The sequence below is a fragment of the Musa acuminata genome, chromosome BXJ3-10, assembly GCF_036884655.1.
Source record: "Musa acuminata AAA Group cultivar baxijiao chromosome BXJ3-10, Cavendish_Baxijiao_AAA, whole genome shotgun sequence".
Classification (NCBI taxonomy): domain Eukaryota; kingdom Viridiplantae; phylum Streptophyta; class Magnoliopsida; order Zingiberales; family Musaceae; genus Musa; species Musa acuminata.
Genome location: NC_088358.1, coordinates 32,154,148 through 32,181,009, shown reverse-complemented (window position 1 = coordinate 32,181,009; position 26,862 = coordinate 32,154,148). Strand labels below are relative to the sequence as shown.

General features: G+C 43.6%; 4 protein-coding genes across 4 annotated transcripts; all 4 read right to left on the bottom strand.

Moving 5' to 3' along the window:
* Positions 1-219: 219 nt before the first annotated feature.
* On the bottom strand, positions 220-5,582 carry LOC135651620 (beta-glucuronosyltransferase GlcAT14B-like). The gene is made up of 4 exons (XM_065171836.1): positions 4,751-5,582; positions 4,108-4,183; positions 3,864-3,979; positions 220-1,120 (listed from the first exon to the last, which is right to left on the bottom strand). The coding sequence occupies exons 1-4, from the start codon at positions 5,382-5,384 to the stop codon at positions 603-605; spliced, it is 1,344 nt and encodes a 447-aa protein (XP_065027908.1). The 5' UTR covers positions 5,385-5,582; the 3' UTR covers positions 220-602.
* Positions 5,583-6,249: 667 nt separating this feature from the next.
* Positions 6,250-7,865, bottom strand: LOC135651472 (cation/H(+) antiporter 15-like). The gene is made up of 3 exons (XM_065171542.1): positions 7,653-7,865; positions 6,476-7,582; positions 6,250-6,393 (listed from the first exon to the last, which is right to left on the bottom strand). Exons 1-3 carry the CDS (start codon positions 7,863-7,865, stop codon positions 6,250-6,252), a joined length of 1,464 nt encoding a protein of 487 aa, XP_065027614.1.
* Positions 7,866-10,393: 2,528 nt separating this feature from the next.
* LOC135650943 (heme oxygenase 1, chloroplastic-like) lies at positions 10,394-21,848 on the bottom strand. Its single transcript, XM_065170667.1, has 4 exons — positions 21,279-21,848; positions 13,112-13,335; positions 10,846-10,953; positions 10,394-10,725 (listed from the first exon to the last, which is right to left on the bottom strand). The coding sequence occupies exons 1-4, from the start codon at positions 21,718-21,720 to the stop codon at positions 10,630-10,632; spliced, it is 870 nt and encodes a 289-aa protein (XP_065026739.1). The 5' UTR covers positions 21,721-21,848; the 3' UTR covers positions 10,394-10,629.
* Positions 21,849-23,146: 1,298 nt separating this feature from the next.
* LOC135650786 (SPX domain-containing protein 1-like) lies at positions 23,147-26,708 on the bottom strand. Its single transcript, XM_065170380.1, has 3 exons — positions 26,217-26,708; positions 25,653-25,785; positions 23,147-23,801 (listed from the first exon to the last, which is right to left on the bottom strand). The coding sequence occupies exons 1-3, from the start codon at positions 26,529-26,531 to the stop codon at positions 23,365-23,367; spliced, it is 885 nt and encodes a 294-aa protein (XP_065026452.1). The 5' UTR covers positions 26,532-26,708; the 3' UTR covers positions 23,147-23,364.
* Between the last annotated feature and the right edge of the window lie 154 nt (positions 26,709-26,862).

The window sequence follows — 26,862 nt, the reverse complement described above, 5'->3', positions numbered from 1 at the left end:
GTTAATAATTTGCCTTACATTAAAGTATAGTTTGGAAGACAGCACAATAATTTCTTGTTTAAGACAGGAGAGTTCATAGTGATTGCTTCACAGTTATAATACAATGCAACTGAAAGGGTTGATACTGAAATAGGTTGGTTAACTGTCTCTAGCAATTTGCAAGCATGAGATACCTCAAGTATAAATATGCCATGGGGCATATGTTGAAATGTCTCTCAATGATCAAACAAATAGCACATAAATTAGACATTGAATGAATCTCTGCAGAACGAAGCCGCCGAATTATGCTGATACATTAGGGCGTATAGTGACTTCTGAACACCAGATTTGATGTACTCGATATCGGCATTGATGGATAGTTCATGCCCACATGCAGATTGTAATCCACCAAGGCCAGGGAGTTTGAGATTAGCTGCTTTACATACTAACTCTATCACCAACGAGAAGCAAAACAAGTCATTATTTGCATAGATTCCTACCCTTTCCAGGTTATGACCTTCCGGGCAAGTAACAGATCTCCTGCACCTATTCACTGCTTTTGAGTTGACGAGGCTCAAGACAGCTCAAAGCATCATAGCTCAAGAAATTTACAACTCATATGATCAAATGCAATGCTTCTTCTCAAAACCATCTGCTGAAAGCAGACCCGTTATTAGGGCTTTGACCCTCTGGGAACCTGCCCCAGGCCTCAGCTCAGTGACATTCCTCACTGCAAATGGTAGATTATTGCCAGTATCCATCTTCAGATTGTCACACCATGCACTAGGCACAAAACCATCAGGATCACGGCCCAAGAGCTCCTTGTCGATCTTGTCGAGTACTGGATCATCTCTGCCAAACTTCCTTGCGAATGGAGCATTACTGCTGACCATCCTTGAGAAGTCATTTAGTGTGAGAAGGTGAGGATGCTGCTTCGGAGGGTTATCCCAAGATATGAAGTGAAGGTCATGGTTGACTGTGGTGTTGCGGAAATCACGCGCATTGCAGATTACAGTGTGGAAATACCCCTCAGGAGATGACAGAAAGTTTGCATAATACATCAGAACTGTTCTTGGGAGGTTGTCCCACCCCCATAACAAGAACTCGATGAACTGATGAGAAAGCATCATCCAAGCAGAGCCTGCCAAGAAATCAATCATTAATGATCCAATTATTACTTTATAATTATGTTAACAATAGAACTACACCATCAACAACATGTTCTCTGCTATTTGAACATTTATCTTGTACAATAATAAAAAATAAGCATTCATTACATACTGCTAAAACCCACACAAGTCACCAAACATTTCTATGTGATAATAAAAGAATCAACATATCAAGATAAAGAATGAATTCTGTGCTATATTCAGATCCTCACCACTGCATAACAGGTATAACTAGCACAATAATCCCATAATATAATTTCACAACGAGTTATATGAATATAAAAACCATTCAATGTGTTAAATGGCATGTTCAACTTCTTTAGGCCATCAAATAAGTAGCAATTGTATATTGGCAAAATCTACTTATTTTTTTACAATGAGAGGAGCTGGATTTTGAGCATCACGGAATAGCTAAGTTAATAGATTAACAAAAGATTGCAATGTACCAAAGCAAGTAGAAGTGAAAAGAAGGGAGAAAGGAAGATAACCAGAATTCAATAAATTGCAAATATCTTAGAGATCATGGTTCCATTTAAATCATATTTTGTAAACATATGAGAAACATTTCTCCTTTTGTGTATATCATCCATCTTTGATATAAAATTTCTATGCACCCAGAACATGATATTCAATATTGCTGATGACCTACAAGACATGGGATAATTAGTGTGATAATTATGATAACAAAGGCGAGATGAGAATAGGCTAGCCACATGTATGATGAACATGTAGATAGATTTAGCATCGTTTGATGCTAAAATATGAGGTTTCAACATTTGGGTTAAACTGGAGGTTTAATTTGCTCCGTAATTTTTCACACTTTCTGTAGCATGTACAAATGAAAAATATTGCTCACAGCTATGAGAATTTGTGAAACCCCTATGCAAATTCTGATTATGAGACTTGTCACACAATATATTATGATGTGGGGAAATCTTGGAGAATCAAATCATTCTCCTGCTAATGGAAGCATGTGCAGCACCACATGTAAATGGCAAAAGCAAAAAATAATTTCTAATGACAAGCAGCATGATATCTACATAGTTAGGTTCAAACAAAGAATTATAAAGAGAGCAGACACAAGAGTCCACTGTTATCCAAGTTATTACTGTAACAAGTTGGTACATAATTTGTCCTGGAGAAATAAATAAACTAAAAACGATCTGTTCTATGCATCATTTGAGAAAGCAGCCAAATGATAGCCTATTGAAGAAAATTATAGAAAATTACACTCAGAAATCATGGCCCAAAGGGGAAATTGTGAAGCCAAACACAAGGTGAATGTAAATCAAAGGCTTTGACATGCACCTATATCACCCTTCTCTCTTCATCTCTTGTTCTTCTCTCCCTCCTCTCTCATATTCAGAGCATCATGAACAAGGGCAGATCCCGTGAACCACCCCCATTTTCTCCAAAGATGATAAAATATCCATAATTAGTAATGAGTGTAGCTTAGTACACTTCTGTCCTGCAGTAAGCTCTTCTTCAACCTTGACCAGTTTTCTAATTTTTACCACATATTTACCTTGATGAGATTAAAGGCAAATAATTTAGCTTTTCACTGCATCATAAGGTAATTTTATGAACTAATAGGTCAGATAATCAGAGAAATTGAACCCAGATGGTTTCCAAATACCTCTTTCAGCAACCTCTGTATTGTTTGCAGTGGCTGCGTACACATTTGAGCCCCAGGATTTCTTTAATAAAGCACCTAGGTCCTACCCTTGTTTTAAAGGATTCACCAATCTTAATCCAGATCCGCTGGATCAATTTAGAATTCCCAAAAAAAAAGAAATCATTCAGCTGGAGCCAAACAATCCAAAAGTAGTTCAGAAGTCCCTACCAATTCCAGACTAACCTTGAGTAATGTCAGGTCAGGTCGCTTCCTTCCATTCCAACCCAAGTCATTGCAACCCAATCTAGGTAGTTGTAGACGGTTCTATCATAACCCATGCTAATTCCTCTTGACCTAGAAAACCATACTGTAGCCCATTTAAATTATGATCCTAGACTCTAGTATCAATCCTGATTCTAATCCTTGAAACTTTCCCTCACCTTTGGTAAACCTAAGGAGAAAAAGAATATACAAACACTTTAAAAACTAGCAAATAACTTCTCTTGCTTTAGATCAAATACTTGGTAAAATTTTTAAATCCGGATTATTGGGATACTGAAATGCAACTCATATGTATATCCATGCAATATGTATGGAACTCATATGCATTTAACCATATCATATGCATATCTGTATGCTGACAAATCTTGTAATTGTATTATTCAAACCAAAAGCCAGACCTGTCACACAACTTCTGCACAAAAAGTTGTTAATCATATTAGGTGCCATTTGTGTACAAATATTGATTCACACAGATATGAATAGACCAACAAATATTATGTGCACTGTTCAATCATCTGTAGCATAAAGTAGATGGTAACAAATTGCCAATCTCTATATCATGGCAGCAGAAGGATCAATCTACCACAACTTTCTAGCTGCAACAGCCCATGACAGTAAATGGCCAATTAAATAACTGTCATAATTCCAAGTTTAAGCGGACAGTTGACAGTTGCCCACCATACAGGATTGTTTAAACAATCTCCAACATACATGCAACCTACTGCGAAATGCAGGATTTGCACAAGCGTATGCAAGATAGATATTACTATGAGTAATCTTATACACATGAACTATTGGGTTAGAATTAGATTTTGTACCTGTGAAGAGCTTGAATGCAGTGGGTACACTCCTTTTCTCAGAAACCCAAAACACATCTGTTTTTTGCGAGCTATAAAGCCCAGGGTCTATAATAACAGGCTTAGCCCTGTGATACCTGCACCACAGACCATACAATGACTTCTCAAGAGTGAATTACTGAAACCAACTTTTTTTCAGAAAAGAACATCTAAATAGAAGTACCACACAAAGATCCCAATCTAAGAATTAACATGTCTTACGTACTCCTTCCATCCAATGTCGCTAGTGTGCTCTATAAAGTTCAAGTCCCTCGGAAAACTTGATAGTGTGTACAATAGATCTGCCAAACAAAAGAACTGTTACTTCATGCTATCAGAATTGAATGGTACAAAAAATTAATAGTTACAAAGATAACTTCCATGAACTAAAAGTGTTTCCTAATTTATGAAGAACTACATTAGAAGCAAAGAAAGCTTATCTATCTAGAGCCAAACGTAGCACTTGATTTATATATTCTATAAATAATTAGAAGCATATGGAACAGGGGCGAGCTTGGTTCTCACAAGGATCTGCATACAAAATCCAGGCAAGGCTTATGTAACAAAATGAGAGCCATCCAGAGATCTAATTGTAAATACAACTTGTGTAAACATGCAGATGAGTGCTACACCGAGGTAGCATCTCTCAGAGGAATGTGGAGAAACAAATACACCAAGTAAATGTCTTGAGCAACGCCTAACCAACACACGATGATGCACGAATTTGGAGAAAATACCCATTTAGAATTCCAATTAAAGCCCGGAAAGCAAGCAGAACAAGATCAAATTTCAGGAACAAATGTGTAGCGCCAAATTAGGAGACACCTATCGCTAATGCCCACACCAAATAATTGGGCAACGAATCATACCGTCTTGGGTGACAAGAGGGTAATCGGAGGCGCTGAGGTTGATAAACCAGTCCCAGTCGCCGGCCTCTTTGAGGAGGATGGCGGCGGCGTGGAGAGTGTTGGAGACCATGGTCGGACCACGGTAGGTGACCAGGTTGGCGCGGGAGACGACCCTAACGTTGCGGAAGCGGGTATAGACCGGGTCTTCCCGGACGATGGCGGTTAGCTCGAGGCGCTCCGCCGCGGAGGCCTCGAGATCGAGGTGGAGCACGTACTGGTTGGCCGGGTGGTAGAGCGCGCGAAGGGTCCGCCGGAGGCTGGCGCCGTCACCGGCCGAGCCGGAGATTAGATAAGCGAGACGGGGGACCGGCCGAGCAGGGGCAGCGGCGGACAGCGGCCGGCTGCGGAGCTTGGACTCCACGAAAAGGGGATCGTCGCCGATAGGGATCGGGATCTGGGAGAACGAGAGGAGGAGGAGGGCCTGGCGGGACAAGGAGGCGGCAGCGGAGGAGGAGAAGGACGAGGACGAGGAGAAGATGGAGGCGGAGATGAAGAGGGACGAGAGAAAGAAAGATGCGAGCAGGGGCACCACCCACTTTCCCCGTCGCTGTAGCTGCGGTGGTGGAAGCGGAGGAGGTGGCGGCTTCGTCTCCATGGCCCGGCGGCAGGGGGAGGGTGGCGAGGGGGTTGAATCGGAGCCGAAGTGGTCCCTCGGTCCTCCACTGCCTCCTTCCTCACCGCTGAACGGAGACCCGAATCCGTTACATTGGCGAGAAGGAGAGGGCGGAGGAGCCGGCAACGGTGTTGGGATTACGTGTGGAGTTGGGCGAGCGGGGGTGATTCGACTAATAGATGTCACTTGTCTTTGGGGTTGGTGAAACGAGAACTGGTCGTATGTGGGGACGTGACAGACGGCGTGGGACGCGAGCCATGGATGTGACCGATGTCAAGCAGGACCGGGTGGTACGGCTACCGACATGCGCCAGCTCATTCTCTCGTCAGTTAAGTCACGAGTAATCAAGGCACGACGAGAAGGTGCGCTTACCGTCCCAGCGGTCGTTCAGGAATTGGGAGGTGTCCACAACAAGAAGGTGAGAGAAAATACCGGAGGCGGCCATAAAGATCACCGTCACTTTTCCACCCATCGACCGCTACACGATATCATACCCTCCTTGTCATTAAAGAAAACGACGGAACCCAACATAACCAGTTATGTGGGGCCCATGTTTTATCCGCATCCAATCACGTGCACGCGATCATAGACGGGGCCCCACCCGAGATTGTTTCGGGGTGTGACGTGCCATATATATATATATATATATATATATATATATATATATATATATATGAACGTGCATGCATGACATTGGAGTGAATAATTCAAATCTATTATCAAAAAATGGTACAATATATTTCCCAGTCTTAACACGCGTAAGTATATAGCTACTCTATGAATCTGCAGATGCAATATCAGGAATCATTTAGAACCTCATTGTAACAGCGAGGAGGGAATCGGCGGCCTAGTCGAGATGCTTCAATTTCCGATATGCCACCTTTTTGTTCGATTTCAGGGGATCGTAGAGTTTGGCCACCAGATATGAACATATGGCCGTGACAGCAACTATGATGACGATGATAGCCGCGTATGCCTCTGGCTGAATCATCTGTAGGATTAGGAGGAGACTAAGATTAGCTCGATGTCTCACCTTATCTGCTAATTTTGATTGGCAAGTAAGTGTTTGGTACCCGTGAATACAAGGAGTCGACGTAGATTAGAAGTTGCATTAGGCCGGTAAAGTTCAGCATCAGCCCCAACAGAGCAGCCTTCCTAACTGGCATGTTGTAGTAGACGGCGGGCGCCATGGCCGCGAAGAACTTGATCACGTACCCCGCCAACATGAACAGCTGTAGGCCCAGGAACACCTTGGGGTGTTCGACTGTGGAGAAGTCTGTCAGCATCCCTGCATTCAAGAACGCCAGCGGCAGCATCAGCCCCGTGGCGATCACTTCCACCTTCTCGGCGATGGCCACCGCGAGCGGGGACGCAGTGGGCACGAGGAGCCCCATGATGATCGGCCCGTCCGTGACCCTCGCTCCGAAGGTCTCACTGACGGCACCCATGGCCATTACAACCAGCAGGACCATCAGGACTTGCCCCTCCGCGATGCGGCCGTCCTTCGGGGTCCGCCGCACGATCCATCGCACCCACGGCCGGAACACAAATAGGAGGAAGACGATCATGGCGACGATGCCCAGCGCCGAGTACACCAATGGCGCCGCCTGGTCGTACATGGTTCGCATCACCACGTTGGCGATCGTGATGGTCAAAGACCACCCGTAATCGATGATCATGGACACCGACAAAGCGAGGCGGCCGAGTTCGGTGTTGAGCAGCCGGAGCTCCGCGAGGATCTCCGCGACCACGGGGAACATGGTGTCGCTCACCAACGAAGCGATGGTGACGAGGGCGTTCGGGTCCCCGACGCCTGCCACAGCGGCGACGGTTCGGCCGCCGTCGTCAGGAACGTATCGGACCTCGAAGAACCAGGAAAGCAAGTTGAGGACGGCGAAGGGCATGACCATGCACGAGACGCCGATGGCGAAGGCCTTCTTCCCGCACCGCCAAATGTTGCTGGGGTCTGTCTTGACGGAGATCAAGAAGAGCTGAAGCATGAATCCGTAGGAGGCCACAGAACGCATCAAGGATACATTGTCCGTCCGAAACATAGCGTCCATGTACCGCTGTTTTATGTGGCTGTAATCCGGCGCCCCTTCCACGTCGAACACATGGTGGAAGAAGCTAAGAAGCCGAGAAAGGAGGCTCGGCAGGGTCGGTCCCAAAAGGACGCCGCCCTACGTAACAACGACATAAGTCAAATACGCACGAACAAACAGACAGAAAAGAATTAGAGAATAGCATTACGATGATGTCGCAGACGAGACGAGGCTGCTTGAGAGGGCGGAGAAGGAAGTAGACGGCACGAGAGGTGAAGACGATGACGACGATGTGCAACATGAAGAGGGGCATGACGTGTCCGAAGGGGTCATCACCGTAGAAGACACCGCCATCGGAGAACAGGTTATCGTTGGCCGGCGCGTTACAGACTGCAGCGTGGAAGGCGCCATTGCCGGCCATGGAAACGCTGCTTATTCCTGCGCCCTCGTCCCGTACCTTCTCCGTCGCCTCCTCCACCCCCGAAGAGAGGCTGACCTTATATAACCAGCAGAACTGAGGAGGCAAAGAGCCAGCAGAGGAGACAGGCAAGGATGCTCAACGAGGCCATGGGTGATGGGGAACAACAGTTTGTGTGGCTCACATCCACGTACCATAACGAGACTGACAGGAATAAGGCATCTATCTGGGTGATGGGCAAGTGACGGATGGTCTTCTCCGAGGAAGAACTTTTCTTATTGCCTTGCTTGTGGCACACACGCAAGCTAAGCTCCCACAATGGATGGTAGAGAGGAACTTAATTAGCTGTTAATCTAATAATATTTCTTCCATATGTTATCAGATATTTACTTCTCCCTCAGATTTCCAATATACTAAATTATGTATTCGACAACTCTCGTCGGCGTCCACCGTGGAAATATCCTCTCAATAGAGAATGGGAAACAGGGAAGAAAACGCTATTGCTTTTGGGAAATCATTTTTTGTGGACTCTCGTAAAAAGCTGGCCGAGTTCTGTTTCAAGAAACAGTTTTTTTAAAAAACATAAAACTGTTTCTTGAAACACAACTCGGCCAGCCTTTTAAAGGCGGTCGCCCCGTACCCCGGCCCGGCTTCAAATCAGGAGAAGCCACTAACGGCTTCCTCTGCCTCCTGCTCCCCCCCCCCCCCCCCCCTCTTTTCTTGTTACTAGAGGAAGGAAGCGGTGGTCTCTCCGCACGAGATCCCGTCGACCATCGAGGCGGCTCTCCCCGGCCCCTTTTTCTTGTTACAGGTCATGCACTCCATGGGCTCATCCATCCCGGCCGTCGGGTCCCTGAGTTTCGAATCGCTCCCTTCGACCGCCTCGCCCTTCAAGAATCAAAGAAGAGTTTCCTCCTGTTCCTCCTCCTCCTCCTCCTGCCCCTCTTACTTGTGGGGGTTTCCTAAGGAACCCGAGAAGAAGGAATAGGTGGTGTCTCCGCACGAGCTCGCATCGCTGATCGAGGCGGCTCTCCCCGGCCCCTCAACTTCCACCTCGACCCAGCGGATCGAGCTCATGCACGCCATGCGTGTCGAGTCCATGGGTTTCAAATCGCCCCCTTCGACCGCCTCGCTCCCAAGAAGTGTTTCCTCCTACTCCTCTTCCTGCCCCTCTTTCTTGTGAGGATTTTCGACGACGGAACCCCAGAAGAAGGAAGCGATGGTCTCGCCTTACGAGCTCCTGTCGACGATCGAGGTGGCTCTCCCCGGCTCCTCTTCTTCCACCTCCCCCCAGCGGATCGAGCTCGTCCTCGCCATGGGCTCCTCCATCCCGGCCGTTTGCTCGACGACACCGATGTGCGGATCGTGAGTCATCGATTCCATGTCCGTCAATTTTGCCTCTTGTTTGTTCGGAGTCGTTTGTGATTTTATCTCATCTGCGGTCATCATCTTTCTGTCCTCCTATTTTGTTTGCATCACTATTTGTTTGTTTGTAGCTACATCAACTGCCTTTTTCCATTTTTAATATAAAAGTTGGTCAGACATTTCTCATTTATTCTGTCAAAAGTACACCGTGCAAAATATTAGTTTGAGGTATTTTGTTTAATCATCCTTCCGTGAGAAACGTAATTGCCCAACTATATATGGTTTCATGCTTGGATACGATTTTGATTTAACCGGTCGATGCCATTTGATATCATTTCATAATTAAAATATTATCATTAAATAATCGAATTACATTCTTTTAAGCATCAAGAAAGTCTTAACCCAAATCTGATAAGGAAAATAACACATCAAAATTAGAAACAACGCAATTCCAAATGCGATAAATTTAGTAATAAACTTAATGTATAAATTATTATTAAAAAGAATTAACTATTATAGTATTATTAACAAGAATTGACATAGTTCTAAAAGGGATGAGGCTGAGAATAAGTGAAGAGTCGGATAGGAGCTTATGACGGTTGAGAGAGATCGCTATCGGGATAGCTCATCCCGACACTAGGATCGGGTCAATGAGTTGGATTATAAGATCGAAGTAGAGAGAGACTCGATCTCGATGCTTCGAGCTTAAGAGGTCGATCGAGGAAGCGATGATCGAAAGATGAGAAATGTGTCAAGTCCATGAAATGTTTGACCCACCACCCAAATCTGATTAGACTTCCTTTAAGCCCCAATATGGTCCTTTTTCAATTTGGCACTAACTTAATTTGGAGTGAGCCGAATCATATATAATTTCATACTCTAATTTGGAAACAATTCATCTCATACCTACGCTTATCTGGCATTCAGAATTTATTGATTCTCATTAGGTTTTATGTAACTCATAAAAATGTATTCATTGATAAATTTTCACCCTTTTTTTTTCCCAAGAACGAATTTTTAACTTTTTAAAAGTTAACAAAGACTTGACTCTATGTCTATTAATGTCTGAACAGAAGGGACCATCCAAGAATAGATACGCTACCAGGATCAGAGCTCATAAAACAATTAACTCGAGAGAGCAAACCTGGGTTAGAAGGGATGAAAGATGGAAGATAACCGAACCCACCAGCCAGCCATGGATTTTGCATCCATCACAGAATAAATACCGCAAGGAACTTATGTAAATATCAATAGTCTCTACTCCGCATCAAGACACAGTTGCCTTGAGCATGGAGATCATTGTCTGCAACATAAATAGGGAACAAAACATGCTGACCGAGTTTTTTCCCCCAATGAACCAGCTGAGCAGAAGGGGTTATTATACAGCTTATCTTCACCCCATCTAGGAGGAATAAATGAGACTAATTATGTCTTCTGAATACTGGAATGACTTCCTAGTCTCCTCTAAGCAACGATCCTTCTCTTCTCTAGACCAGCTCTGCAAAACACATATAAACAAACATCTCAACCCCATGTGAACGTTCTTATACCAACTAGGAAAGGAAGCAATCAACGGACAGACGTCCAAGATACATATATGCATGTCTCATCGTCTTACGCAAGTAACTCTGTTCAGCTTATCTCGCACATTCTGCAACACTTGGGAGAGATCACCATCCCACTTGTAGAATTCCAGTTCTTTGTTGTCTAAGATTTTCTCAGCTACCTAGGAGAGGAACAGACATGTAAACCATTTCTTGAAACATAATTTAAAAAAAAAAAAAGAAAGATAGGAACTTGTAACTGAACAGATATTGTAATAGTACAATATCTGAGCAATAATAATGCGCAAAATAAAGCTTCTGTAGAAATGCATCTATTTTGTCAGCTCTATAAAGAATTCAACTTAAAGAACAAGAAACAGTAAAATAAACAAATAGGACAAATTGAATAACCCAATGTAGCCAAGGAAAAAAAAAAATCAAAACAGGGAACATAGTTCCTGGAAGGAAAAGAAGAGTATTGTAGAACCGAAGTACCCTAGTCCACCAACAAAAACTCAAAACCAATGACCATATATAATTTCCAAAACTATTTAAGTTCATCCATGACCCAATAAAGAAAAAAAAAAAAAGTTACTGTAGCATACTATTATTCATGATAAAGTGCCACTAATAGTAAGTTCCTCGTAACCAAATGGATAAAGCAATAAAATCTAGTTTTCCAAGATTCTCTTAAGTAACTAAACTCGGTCTCTACAATAAAGTCATCCCAGATGTCTTGTCCAACCAAGAGAGCAAATTAAGTGTTAAATATATTTAATTACATTCAAATTATACAACTAAAAAACCAGGAGGTATTAATAGTCTTACATAAACCCTAGCATGCTGAACCTTGATTTAAGCTCTAACATCACAACTATGTGGGACAGAAAAGCCAGATGACTCATATGGGCGCAAAAAAAGGCTTTGTGTCTCACGTAAGGTTTTAATGAATTCTACTAATTATCCTGCCATAAGTTTGCTCTACGTAAAAGGTAAACTGATTTAGTTTGGCATTTGTATCTGCTCTGACCATTTTAGAAATAATGCAAAATCTATAATAAATCCCACTAAGCATATAATTTAGATCTAAACAGTGTTTTTAAAACCGTTAGGCGCCAAGGTCCTAAAACGCCCGAGGCGCTGGGCACTCGATCGAGCGAAATGAGATGCTCTAGAATATTAAAATATAAAAAATATATAATGCAATTGATAAATATGATTAACAGTGCTATATAAGGATTGGTAGTTCTAAATAAGAATTAGTTCTAAATAGGAAGCTGCGGACAATAATGTCGAGGGCAACAGAAGCTTTTGATGTGTCTATTGATGGCGGAGGAAGCTGCGGTCTTGTCCCTCGACGGCTAAAAGAGTTGCATACGAAGGTAGTGGCGGCAGAGGGAACTGCACATGAAAGCTGCAGCAACAGGAGCTTCGGACCTATCTGTCAGCGACAGAGGAAGCGTTCGACCTTTCCGTCGGTGACAGAGGGAGCTGCGCATGGAAGCGACGACTAGAGGTGGATCGAGGCAATGAGAGTAATTAGGATTTACCATTAGTCGATCGAGGGGCGGTGGTTTCTTTTAGTGTTTACTATGGTTAGTTGATTCGATCGAACCAAGTTACTGTTCAATCGAACCAAAGTTGACAATCTAGTTCGATTGATTGCTTTCAATCGAGCGCTCGCTCTAGGTGCCCAACGCTTGGGCTCAGACGTGCGCCCAGGCGATGCTTCATTGAAGCACATCACCCGACCACTGTGCGAGGTGCTCGGGCCTCGCCTCGCCCGAGCGCCTTTTCAAAACACTGATCTAAACATGCATCTAGTTTCCCAATTTATATATAGTGACTTTTATCCGATCTCTAGCACAAGGTTCTTGCATTCTCACTACCCTATAGAATGTTCCAATCCCCGCACAAGGAAAAGAAAAAAGCTACTTTAGTCACTCAAGTTAATACGTCTGTAACATAAGTTTAATATACTTCACTGCTAATCTGTTTTCAAAGTAGACAGTTTGTTACAAACTAAAATGATTCATAATATCATCATGCTGAAATAGCTTAAGCATTTGATGTCCACAAGATAAATAGACAATATATTCAGCTTAATAACAATGTGATATTGTGAGCAAAAACAAATGCAGTTCTCTCCCATAAGAATCATCTTAAAAAACAGGTACAATTCCAAAATAAAATTAGTCTTAGTCCAACAATGCTAATAAAAGAGACATCTAGACTGAAAAATATTCTTGTACTAGAAAGGACAGTAGTTTCGAATAGATATTAAAAGGAATAACAAAAGTTCATTAATGGAAAATTATATATATTGCTTTGACACTGTACCTTGCTACCAATCATTCGACCACCAGCAGTATGGCCAAAATATATATTGTAGAAGTGGCAGATGAAAGCTTGAGGATCTTTTTTTGAGAGCTCTTCCAGATAACTAGAATAAGAAACACCAGGAGAAGAGGGTTCAGGAATGGTATGCCCCTGATCCCTGAACCATTCTAAATCTTTTGCTAACTTCTCAGACCTTTCCAAGCCAGTATTCCTTAACTCAGCATCTGCAACAAATGACTAAATATAATGGCAGACTAAATTCCAATTGCATTATCAGCTCAATTTCAATCACTCGCCGACTAGTATAATCTTAACCAAGCACCCAAGTCATTCCATTACAATGATTCAAAAAGCAGTTGTCTCTATGTAAGACTATATGGCCTCGAGCAAGCATTAAACTAGAAAACAAACGAAACAGGTCTAATGGTTACGTTACCAGTTCCTCCCAACAGAAAGGGTAATCCCAGAGAGGCGTCAATGTTGACATGCAGTTTGATATTGTTTTCACAGCATTATAATATACTCACACATTTAGTTCCATATAGATTTGCTCATGCTTCACCACAGTAACTCAAATCTCCGATTCCATTTAACCTCTACTTATGCAATCCAAATAATTGGTACTCAAGTGACACAATAATTTACTTCAGTTGACAGCAGATGCATAGCTTGCCAACACATACCCTGCATATTCAACAGAAAGTACTTGCTATTTACTACTTACTCCAATAAATTACCATTTCTCTCATCAATGTTTACCACATCAAGCACATTTCGTGATTATCAGTGTTCAAGTATTTAGTGAAGTGCATTCATCTGTTCTTTTTCTTTCCAAAAGCAACTCTGAGGAACAAAAGATGTATCTTTAATTTAACTTGTTATTTGATATAATATTAAAACCATTTGGAATATTGATATAAAAAATAAATTGATATCTGTGAATCATTAAATGGTATGACTTCTCATCATTCTAAGCCAACAAAAAAGGCAAGTTGCCCTGATATGACAAAGAAGAACATATATTTCTTTTTTTAGAACATATATTTCTTAAACAATCAATATGATGTTAGAAAGAATCTTTTAACCTTTTGAGAAAGTCATTTTTGCCTATTTATCATCTTGCTGATTCAAAGTAACACATAAACCAGGATACAACAAAATTTTCCGGCCTCATTGCCACAACTGGGAAAGAGAAAAAAAATGATAACATACTAATCTAATGGAAACAAAAAAATCTACTGCAAACCAGTCCTAGATACACAATTTAGTATAAGCTAGCAATTCTTTTAAATGATCTGATTTTCAAAGGAGTCATTATTAGAAAATGTTGGACTTGGTAGCACATCATAATTAGAACGATGAAACAAAGACAGGGGCTAGCAGCTAATGGATAAACCTTGAAAATCATTATATACGAAAACTGTGTTTCAACCAAGGTTCGTCGTACCGTACTGACACGGACTTAGCTGGTTTTGCCTAAGTCGTGCGGCACCCTTGCGTGTCCGTCCGCAAAGGTCAGCCTCCCCGAAGCCTCCCATTGTCCCTTAGGACCAACAAAAGAGAGAACGGGTTAAAGAGAACGCCTCAATCGGGATCCACAAGCAAACATGTCCGAAAAACACTTCATAGACAAAGCAAATTACAAACAGACTTTACAAGCTATGAACAGTGGCACAACAAAGGGTAAAATGGTCCATTACAGACCGAAAATCTCTCTCACGTGTCCACATGACACAACCTTTATTTACAAGCCTAAAGAGGCCACCAACCCAACTAAAATAGGACTATTAAGCCTTTGGCCGCCCCTCTACATGCTGTACAAGGCATGAACATGCCAAAAGACACGGACATACATAAGCATTACATCAAACACCCTGTTTAGAAGTTTGTCCGTGACATTCTCCCCCACTTATCCCTTCGACGTCCTCGTCGAAGCCTTTATGAACACTGCAACTCTTCGCCTTTGCTGAGTCTTCAATCTTCTGCTCCAGCTGCAATGCGCCTCCTGGCTCCCAGCTGCTCTCCGCTGCTGTTTTTGAGTAGTCGAACCTTTGATCCGCCATGCTGCTTCAACTCGCCAATGACTCTGACTCTGGTGTGGGGTTGGCTGAGTTGTGTTGATCCTCGTTGATTCCTGCGGATCCACCAAAATGAAGGAAAAGACCATCCTTACTGCGCCAGTCTCTCAAAAATTCCACATGCTGCTTGAACTGGGTGGATGCTTGTTGGAGCTTTAACGAGCATCGCCTCGCAAACTTCTGAAGTTTTGGGTCCTTCCTCCACAACGTCTGCTCATTGACTCTTCTTTCAGTTAGTTGTCACATCCAAGTAGGTTCGCATCACTTCCGCTTTCGATTGACAATTCGTTGGGAAATGAAGCGGACAATCTACTCTCAGTAGCACTGATCACCATTGGTGAGGATTTGACAACTGTTGTCTTCCATTCTCTTCGAAGGGTCTTTGAACTTGTGCAGAGCTCCTCTGCTGGATAGATAAGAGAATTGGGGTACTCGGTTTCGCCCATTCTCCTAAGAGTTGAGAAGGCAAAGGTTACTTGACTTCGCCCGCCTCCTCGAGGTTGTACTTCATGCATCGAGCTGGTTACTGGCCTTCGCCTGCTCTTTGCTCACACTTCTGAAGCACTTGAAGTGTTTGCACTCCTTGCGTTGAGTTAGCTACTGTGATTCACCTTCTCAATGCCATTGAACTTCTGGAATGCAGGAAGTTTTCCCCCAACTTGGAGTAATTCTCTGATAGATGAGGTCGCCTCTGGGATTGTACCGTCTTCTCCATCAACCCTGCCGCCTACTCCACTGAGTAGCAAAGGTACAGCACCGCGTACTGCCTGCTTCGTTCCTTGGTCGTGCACTCTTGCATGACCCGAAGTCCTTCACTTACGGTTATCTTGATGAGAAACTTGTTGACACCGGTCTTACGAAGTTTCTTGGCCTCTGCCCTTCAGCCTTGTCTCGGTACTTGGATATTGCCTCTGCATTCTCCACCTCCTCGGCCCCTTTCACGACCAAGCGCTCTCCCTCCATGAGAGCAAGGGATCAATGACTTGACAGAAGTCCCACCTCTGCGGTACCATGGCGCTGCCATGCCCATGGCCCTACTATCCGTCGCCTCGCATCTGCATCCCTTTTCTTCACGATCAGTAGATATGTCTCTGTGGCACTCCTTTGAGTCCACCTCCATTCTAACTGATGCTTGATTTTGGGTAGCTAAGTCCCTCTGGACTCGTCGTCGCTTCCTCGCCCCTTTCGACCCCCTGCTTCAACACCTCTGTGTTCTCCAAGCAGACTGTTTGGTCGATGGAAAGACAGATTGCAACTCTCATGCATGGCCTCTGCCATCACGTTGTAGGGTTTGCACCGATTCTGTTCTCCTTAGCTTCCTTGGTGGCAACGTTCGCTTACTCGGCCTTGTCCTCTGACTTGCTGGGCTCCCTTAAGCGAATATGAACTCTGGAGCAGTCCAACTCTCCAGCTGCTTCGATCATACCTCTGCATGATCAAGTCCCTCCCATGGAACTCACTGGTACTTGCATTCGAACTTTTCCCTTAGTGGAACACAACCCCCATATGCTGGTGACCAAGGTTTTCATCCGATGCAAAATTCGATGCACGCCCGGAAGACCCGCCTCTGCGGTACCATGGCCTTCACTCCCTGAATCCATAGCCCTTCTTGCCGTCGTGTTGTTCACCGAAGTGGAGCTTCCAGTAACTCCCGATCATACCTCCATATGATCTAGTCCCTCCCGGGACTATGTCGTGTGTGTCGCATTGCCACGAACTGTTCCACCACGATCCGCTGCACCATGTCGCCTCCTGGTGACATCTCCATTGCATTCTGAACCTTGTGGAATAAACTCGAATTGTGAACCCTCCATGTGTGGCCTCTGCCAATACATCGCAGGGTCTCCTCCACCTTCGATTTTGTTCGCTCCTTTGGCAATCGACCTTCATCCACCCACTCTTGGGTCACACCTAGATGAAGCACCGCTCTAGGACAGTCCGTCGCCTAGTAGCTCCCGAAGTCCATCGACTTCGCTGTAATTTGTGCACCATTGCCTGGATCCTGGGCCTCTGCCCCTACCAGCACAATCTCCGCTGCGCACTGCTTCCTTCATGGCAACTTGAATGGCAACACTGTGGCATATTCTTCAAGAGTACCCGCCTCTGCATCCTCTTGCCCCGTGCTAAGGCCTTCTGAACCCAACTTCGCCTCCGCAAATTGAGTCGCCTTAGTTCCTCCATCAAATGCTCCTCCGAGATAAGGTGCATGTGCCCAAAAGCTCCCTTCGTCTTTGGCACCATGCAAGATGAGTCCACTCCGTCAGAATGGAGGACCCATGGAACAACATGATCCTGCTCTTGCCTCTACAAGAGTTCATGTCCTTGACCTCTGTCTAAGGAAAGCACTGTGCCTCTGCTCCATGTTCCAACTTCTCTGCTGGCTCCCTTCATGCGGCTTGGGTACTTCGCCAAGTTACACCCAAGTTGCTCCGCTCCTCGTTTTTGCATTGAGTCGATGGTGGCCCTCGCGCCCACCATTCCACGGGTCAGCCCTCCCTTGAGTCCGATCTCCATATCGACTCTAAGTGTGCCTTCATTTAAGTTGCTTCAGGTCGCTCCCCCACTTGATCTCGCAATGCATCCACCCATGCATTCTCTCGAGCGAGATCATGTGACAACTCCTCGCTGCTTGCTCGGTCCATTGAGCTTCGTGGAGTTGTTGTTTGTGAGGTACTCCTCCTCAACATGTGAAGTATGTCTCACATGATTCTCCCTCTGGAGAGCCGAGACTTATCCCTCCTAGATAACTGTCCCGTTGGAGCAACATCTCTCTTCGTTTCAGAGACCACCATCCCCTTGGACTACTCCGATCTGCTGAACAAACTGTGCATTGTTCTGCCTCTTGCAAACGCACTTGCTAGATTGCGCCTTCACGTCAATACAGCCACCGCTGCACCCCTCAAGGCTTAGCAACATGCTGAACTCGTTGCACACTTCAGCCTCCTCCGGACGTATCCTTCGCATGCCGAAGAGAAAGTTTCAATGCTCTATGGCGCCGAGTCTCGACCGCCTTGGGATGGCCACGAACAATCCATCGTCCGCATACAAGCCCATGCATGAGTACCGAATTCTTCGAGTTAGCAATTCCCCTCACCTCTGTGAGCTTTGCACAACTCTTTCGTTCGCTGAGCAACTCATTCCACTTTGCATGGTCTCGTCCTTTTGCCAAGCGCCTCGCTTGCCTTGAGCACCATCAAGTAAAGTTGTCAACGTTGAGCCGAAGCTCAAACTCAGCCATCCCAACCTTTGTGCACTCCACATTCTTCCAAGCTTGCCTGTTCTCGTGGTGCCTCTTGCGCGAAGGGTTGGCCATTCCTCTGAATGTGAATGTTAGATGCCCGCTCCTCTGAGCGACTCTTTTCCCTACATCTCCATGTCCGTTTTCCCTCAAACGGTCGCGCGTTGCTGACTGCCCTCAACGCAGCCCCGCTAGGTCCCCCACGTTTGCATGTCAAGTGTTTCTATGAGTGCTTGTCCCGCTCTGATACCATATGACACGGACTTAGCTGGTTTTGCCTAAGTCGTGCGGCACCCTTGCGTGTCCGTCCGCAAAGGTCAGCCTCCCCGAAGCCTCCCATTGTCCCTTAGGACCAACAAAAGAGAGAACGGGTTAAAGAGAACGCCTCAATCGGGATCCACAAGCAAACATGTCCGAAAAACACTTCATAGACAAAGCAAATTACAAACAGACTTTACAAGCTATGAACAGTGACACAACAAAGGGTAAAATGGTCCATTACAGACCGAAAATCTCTCTCACGTGTCCACATGACACAACCTTTATTTACAAGCCTAAAGAGGCCACCAACCCAACTAAAATGGGACTATTAAGCCTTTGGCCGCCCCTCTACATGCTGTACAAGGCATGAACATGCCAAAAGACACGGACATACATAAGCATTACATCAAACACCATGTTTAGAAGTTTGTCCGTGACAGTACCGTACCGGCGTTTTCGACCCGGGCTCGGTACCGATACGGTACGGTATACCGCTCGGTACACCCAGGTGTACCGAGCGGTACACTCAGGTGCACCGAGCACTGTAGCAGTGCTACAGTGCTACAGTGCACTGCTACAGTGCTCGGTACGGGCGGACCGGTACAGGGCGGTCCGCGTACCGTTAGCCTGTCGGACCGGTACGTACCGGGAGGTACAGTCCGGTACGGCAAACCTTGGTTTCAACAACCCCTTTGCATCCATGTTTTTAATATTCGGTATCCTAAAGCAAATCTTGTAACTTTAGACTGTCTCCAGTATTATACCCATATCTAACAAACAGGTTCCTCCTTGGCAGAAATAACCAATCTTACTGGAGAGAAGAAAGTATATATTCCTACTATGAACTAAACTACCAAGTTTAAAGACAAGTCATCTTTCCTTATTTTTGGATCCAATAAGAACATAATATAACTTCAATGCTAAAGCTGTATTAACAAAATACTATTAAATGTCAACATCAAACATTAGTAAACAAATTTGAATCCAAAATTAGTAAGCAAGAAGAGTCACTGAAATTCTGTATATGAGCCATTTGCCATATTCATTGAATTCAAATTTCATGCATGAGTATACCTTCCTACACACATTACTTGATGAGATGATGTCGATTATTTTTCCAAAAGATAACATGGGAGCTTCAAATTATTTCTTGATTACAATCTTTTCAAAAGTCGACTGGGAACTCTGAACTTTTCTTACTCAACTCTGTATATTCTACAAGCATTATCCAAATACCCAATTTTCACTACATAGATCAATGATCCTTTGGGCTTTGTGGAGAGAACACTGCCTGCAATCATAGTATGGAGTGGTACAGCTTTTGGATCAGTTACATAGATACTTTATCATCTTTTTTGTTTAAGACAATATCACTAGTCAAATAAAGAGCAAACAAATGCTTTATTATAGTTTCTAATAAAGTTTTCTTAGGTCTAACCCAAATCTGGGTTAATTACAGATTACCCCCTGTAGTTAGACATTTTTAGCATCCCGGTCCCTAGACTCAAAAACCTTACATTAGAATCCCTAAAGTTATGAAAGTGAAATATATATCTTCATTCACTCTAATATCGTTGATTTTACCGATGGAAGCATGAAACAATAGACAAAAAGATTATTTCAACGTCTTAGTTATGTTTTTGGTGGTGGCGAATAGTAGCACCGCTGGAAGCCATGGATGGTTGTTGTGGATGAGGGAGAGCAGCGTCGCTCGACAACTACGTCAGTATCGATGCAAATGCCAAGCGACGCTTTGCATCTGCATCTGTGTCGACACCAATGCAGTTGCCGAGCCGCTCTTTCGTCGCTCTGCATCTGCATCGACGTAGTTGTCGAGCGACGTCACCACCCGTCACTCTCCACATCCACAATAGTTACGCGCGGCCGCCAATGGTGTCGTCGTCTATCACCATCGAAAACATGACTAAGATATTGAAATTATCTCTTTGTCCATCATTTTTGTGCTTCCGTCGGTAAAACCAATGGCATTAAGATAAATAGAGTTAGATGTTTCACTTTCATGATTATAGGATTCAAATATAAATTTTTTATGTCTAGGGAGCGGGATTTTAAAAAGGTTTAACTACAAGGGGTAAGGGGTAATATGTAATTAGCCTCCCAAATCTACTCATAAAAAAATCATTAATCTTTATTGAATCTCCACATCTGACCAAATCATGCATAGGTCTCCCTAGGCGCATCCCAAAGTCCAAACATACAAGAAATCACTAAGTCCGCAAAGTGTTCAAACATTTTGACAGAATAGTCCATACAATATTGAATTATTTTATGATGAATGAATTCCACATAGTGTTTATTTAATTAATATTCAAGTGGAGTCTCCCTTTCTTATTCAGAACCACGGATCAACAACGACGGACACTTGATAAGCCTGTGAATCTCTATTGGCCAGCTGCATTGAACAACCAACACGTACTTGGGTGAATAACAATGTTCAAAGATTCTTCTCCCCATTTCTCTTACAAGAAGAATTACTAATCATAAACTACTCGATCATTCCAAAAAACCAAGAAAAGAACGACAACCTATGTTATCTGACAGGTTCATCGAATATTGGAAGGGGACTTACAGCAAGGGTAGGCGGCCTCCTGCACGATGGTCTCGAGGGTATCATAGACGAGCTTGCTGTCTACCAAGAACCGGAGATAGCGCTCGACGGAGGGTTCCCACTTGGCGACAGGCGGCGCGTTGGCCTCCTTCTCCCCCTCCTTGGCCTGATCCCTAGTGTGCAGACTCATCGCGACGGCCCTCATTTCGTCCACGAACCCTCGGTCCCGTGCCCCAGGCGCCTGCCGCTTCTTGTGAACATCGGTGGTGGTGGCGTAGACGACCACACGCCGGAGAGGCAGACCAATGCGGGAACACCCCCGGGTACCGAGGCGGAGGCAGTGAAGTTGGCCGCCGAGGGAGGAGGCGTAGACGACGGGAAGGGAAGGACGAGAGGCAGCGCGATGACGGGCTGAAACGAAGGATCGCGGTGATTGAGAGATGGGCAGCGCAGACGACGCCATCTTCTTCTACCGCTGCTTCTCGAAGACGGAACGGTTTCTCGAGTGGCAAAGAAAGCGATGGAGGGAGGGAGACGGGCGGTGGGAAGAAGAATTTATGAGCAAACGAGTCGGGGCGACACAACTCTCCGTCTAACCGCCTTCGTGTTTCACACTTGTCTTAATTAATTACTTTATATATATATATATATATATATATATATATATACTTTATTTGGAACGTGGCAATCGAGACCGGTCGAGAGGGATCGCTCGTATCACGGGACCAATAGTTTCTTTACTCGCACGCGTGGGCTCCACCGGTCCAGTCAATCAGAAAGCGGGTGGCTTACCACGTGTAACTTTATTTTTCTGTTGGAGAACACGGGAGGCTCTGGGGGTACCCGGATTTCCTACCTGGTTGGGAATGGCGAGTCAACATTGGGTCCACTTTAATGTCATTGCAATCACAACGGAGTGAGTGGCTGAGTAGGGGAACGGTAGGAACCCACGTTTTGATTTGATGGAAGGGACGGGTTAACACCATCGGGGAATGGAATCTCGTTGTCCCCCTTATCAACAAGGAGAAAATATTGACCCAATAGTTTACCTGAATATACGCCTGACGTTTTATTGGACGAGGACGTTTAATATGTGGGCCCATTTGGAGAATCACAGCATCGCCCTTACGCTTGCTGGTTAAACTGTACCCACACAGGTACCAGACCTTTTATTGCATGAATGACGAACGAGCGGTGGGCCCCTTTACCTTCAGAATGCCAACCAAAGGAGAAACCCTTCTTCACTTCACCTTTTTGTTTTCAAGAACTATTTATGTTGACCATTAAAGGATGATAAAAGTGATACGATGATGACATTGATTTGACATATAATTATCCACCTCATTCATAAGTATCACTGAACCGAACCCCCCCCCCCCCAAAAAACATAAATAGTTATTGGATAACTACCAAATAAAACCCTTAGAATATTAGAGCTGTATGTCGCTCCAGTATTTTAATCCTTCTGCAACTTCAGATCGTCTCTAAGAAAATGTTTAAGTAGCTGTTCGAATTCCTTGTGAGCTGTCGGCTCCATTATTTTAATCCTTCTGCAACGTCAGATTGTCTCTAAGAAAATGTTATACTATTTATAAAGTGATCTTGATGTCAGGATCCACTGATCCTGATGTCAGGATCCACTGATCTATCGTCCAGATTTGTCAACTAATAATAATAATGGTTCGATTCAATATGATTGAACTTTAAGAAAGATAAATAAACTATTCATGGACCATACCCTTCTGTCAGTAGGTCCTGTTCATGCTGGCAACTCGAAAGGTTTTAAGCAAATGAGTCGGGCATGGATTTATGGCTCAAAAAAAGGTTGAAACAGCATTTCATGGTTATGGAAAGACATACAGAGCAGAGATCATAAACTTATAACATCGTAACCAGTCAAGCTGAATTCCTCTGATTCAACCTCTGCATGTTCAAATTTACACATAATACCGTTATTGCATGTATGGATTCTAAAAACTAATGTAGGTAAGCTTATAAGATACAAAAAAGGGGGAGGGGGAGGGGGAGGGGGAGGGGGAGGGAGGACTTGAGAATGGAGATGGATAACCTTCTCAAAGCAAACTCAAAGATTCACTTTCTTTTATGATCACTTGGCTGCTTGTTCTAATACAGGAACATTGTTCCACCTTTCTTCCAATCCATTGCTCTTCAAGGGAGGCAATGAGAAAAAGCTCACGGTGGAACTTCCACCCCTGATCTCTTTCATGGCCCGCAAGGCCGCAATGGTACTCTTCATGTACGAGCTCTCCATGTATTCAATCTCCTCCGACTCTGGAACTCCTCCAACCAATGAGGATCTCGGTTTTGCCGGCTTCTGCTCCCTGTTCTGCCCGTCACAGTCTTCCACGGATGTCGATGTTTCGATCTTGGGGAAGAGTCGGTCTAGCATGGCCTCACACTCCTTCACAAGTTTGTATAACACATCAGTGGTGAAGAAGGGCTGCTGCAGCACCTTTTGGATAAATGGCTGACGAATAAGTGCTCCTGTTCTCTTGTCATACTTCTTCAGTATTTTCGCTAGCCCTGCATGTACAACACAAAGAAACACAATTAGCCCTTTTGCAGAATTGGGGTTTGTTAACATAACTTTTTTATTCTTTGTAATATTTCATACTATTTCTTTAAATTTATCATCCTATTTTGGACAGGTCACCGGCAATGACCTATAGCGGTTCTACAGAAGTTTAGCTGTTCCTACAGAATGACATCCTACACAAAGTTGTAACTCTAGATTCCTGCTGTGGTGCTTCAAAATTTTTTGCATCATTGATATATCTATGGTGCAAACAGCAAGCAATTGAGCAGTATAACTCCGGAAAATATTTGTGTTTGATATTAAATATAAAATTTTCAGCATGAGTAAATAAATAATAACGTAGCTTCACAGGGATACGTGAAAATGATAAAACCTCACATACATAAAAAAAGTGCCTAAGAATATAGATACAAAACTACCAAATTGGAAGTGCAATCCTTGTGTTTAGGAAAGTATGTTATGGAAACATAATGAGACCATATCAATTTATGTCAAATATTCATGCATCCAAACTCAAGTGCAAATGCAAGTCATATACCAAGTCGTACGAGACAACTTAAAATTCAACATGAATTAATGTTTTCTTTTTCCATGTATATATTACGAATAGGATATTTCTTGCATACTACTTATGTGTTCAATTTTGCATGCAATTCCAGAGGATACATATATAAGAACCTAATATCTAAATTCTAAAATGCTATTATGCATTCTCAAAGAGGCTTACATGTAGCATATATCGAGTTCTGCCAGAATATATAGACAAAAACCTTTCAGCAAGTTACAATAATGGGGTGATGTGTTACATTTCAAAGGGCGTAAAATATTGGGATACACAACTTTTACCTATTTAATTTCTGCACCTCGTATGGTATAACCAGTTAAAATTCGGCAAAAGATATTACAAGACAAATTTGAACTATAAAAGTCCATGGCCTATACTGAGATACACAACTTTTACACATGGAACTCTCTGCAGTTGACTTCGTTTAACCAATTGAACAAAGCAAAAAACTTGTACAGCATAATTCTTAACTCGGAAACTCCTGCAATTTTTTGCAGCACAAGTTACCCAGCTAGTTTCTACAATATCCATGGCAAATTACAAGGAAAACCAAAGCTATCTTCTGTTAGGAATCTATCAAAATTCAGTTTTAAAGCATGAAATGGTTAGTTGGATATCTGAAAAGTAAAGTTGGTCTCCTGAGTTTGGCAATCCAGAGATAGTCATTCTAAAGTTTAAGATTCAACATGAAATAGATATGACATATTTTGACTCACCCAGCTGATGGGAACAATATTTACCGTTTCTTTAGCTTTAATGGATTTCGCCACATTGGGTTAACAAGAGTAATCCAATGACTAAATGTGTTGGGTTATTGTGTTAACAATGTGGTGTTGGGGCTTGAGTGTTTTATTCTAGAATATGGACGTCCATCCAACACAAATTAATGCCACTGTTACAATGTAACATGAGTCGAATTATTTAAATAAATATTCAATTAATTTACTATCACCTATTAGTATATCTGAAATGTAGTATAGGTTGTTTACTTGCAAGTGAAAAAATATATATATAATTCATACTGGACTAATTACAATAAGTGGCACTAAGCAGATTGTTTCCACACAACAGAGATGGAAGTTGTTCTATCCATGTCCAGTGACAAAGTTTAATGGAAAAAAAACAAAACAAAAATGATCCAAAGTTTTGCGAGGATTTCGAATAAAAACTATCAAATTGAGTCTAAAAAGAGTTGCTTTAGTGTTGAAGAGAGTAAAATTATAGCAAGCTAAATGACAAATACTTTGACATGGATGGGATTTGGGCAATGTACCAGTATAGTTGAGGGCACTGTAGTTCTCGAGGAGGACAATCTCTCCATGGAGGTCTACAATTTCCTTTCTCACTTTCATCAACTCCTCCTTGGAATCCTTCGAGATGGCTTCCACAACTCGATCCTGTAGGTCCTGCAAACCGACATTGATGAAGATAGGATTTAACAAGCTGCACCGCAATTCCCAGCAGCGACTTCTAATGAAATACTCTTAATTTATTATGATAAACAGCAAGTTAAGTAGGCTTTCTCATTCGATAAATAAAATTACTTTTCCTTCGAAGAAAGCTTGCATTGCAATAATTGTTTGTTCATCAAATTTTTTTAGGAATTCATGGAATTCTTTTTCTATTTGAATCGGTTGATCGATCGACAGAAAGATTCCCTTTGAGCTCTGTTTGATGGAATTATGAGAACAAGCAAATAGAACCATCGATCTGATCACCCACACCAACTTTGAGACGAGATCGAGTTTTCCCACCTCTATCGTGACAAAAGATGCGTTTCCCATGCTTGAAACCAGGGAAAAAGGCAAAACATGTAGAAAGGGAAGAGAGAGGAGACCTTCTGGCGTATGATGTACTCTTCCTCCTTCTCAACGAAGAAGGTATTGAACTTGTCGAGCTCGGCCTCAAGGAGCCTCATGAAATCCTCCTCCTCCTCGACCACCGGCATCGCCGCGCTTTCCGGCGCCGAGGAAGGATCGCGATCCCCAGGCCCCACATCGTCGGCCACCTTGGGCCGTTTGGCTAGCCTCTCTCCGCCGCCACCGGAGATGAGCTTGAGGCGCTTCTTGAGGTCCTTGTATGATAGGAACTTGTCCCGCCACTCCGGCAGCGCGTCCTCGATCTGGTTACCAAGACTCTTCCCGAATTTCATCTCCAAGTACCAAACTTTTCTGCGATCGAAATCCAATGTAGGAAACAAACAGGCAGTAATGTAAGAAGAGGAGGAGGGGCGAAGGGATGATATAGCGGAGGAAGGAGCGAAGGGGAAGGGGGGAATCGGAATATGCCGGGGACGGAGAGAGGGAATATTCGAGGGAGGAACAGCATATCTCGGGTTTTATTCCCTCGACTTCGATGCCTTCTTTTCGTGTTGCTTTCAATAATATATCGGGATTGGGGAGGACGCCACGACGGCTGTGGCAGGCTGGACCGAAACCGTTATAATGTTCCGTTACGATATTTTGATATGAAATCGTCATCTT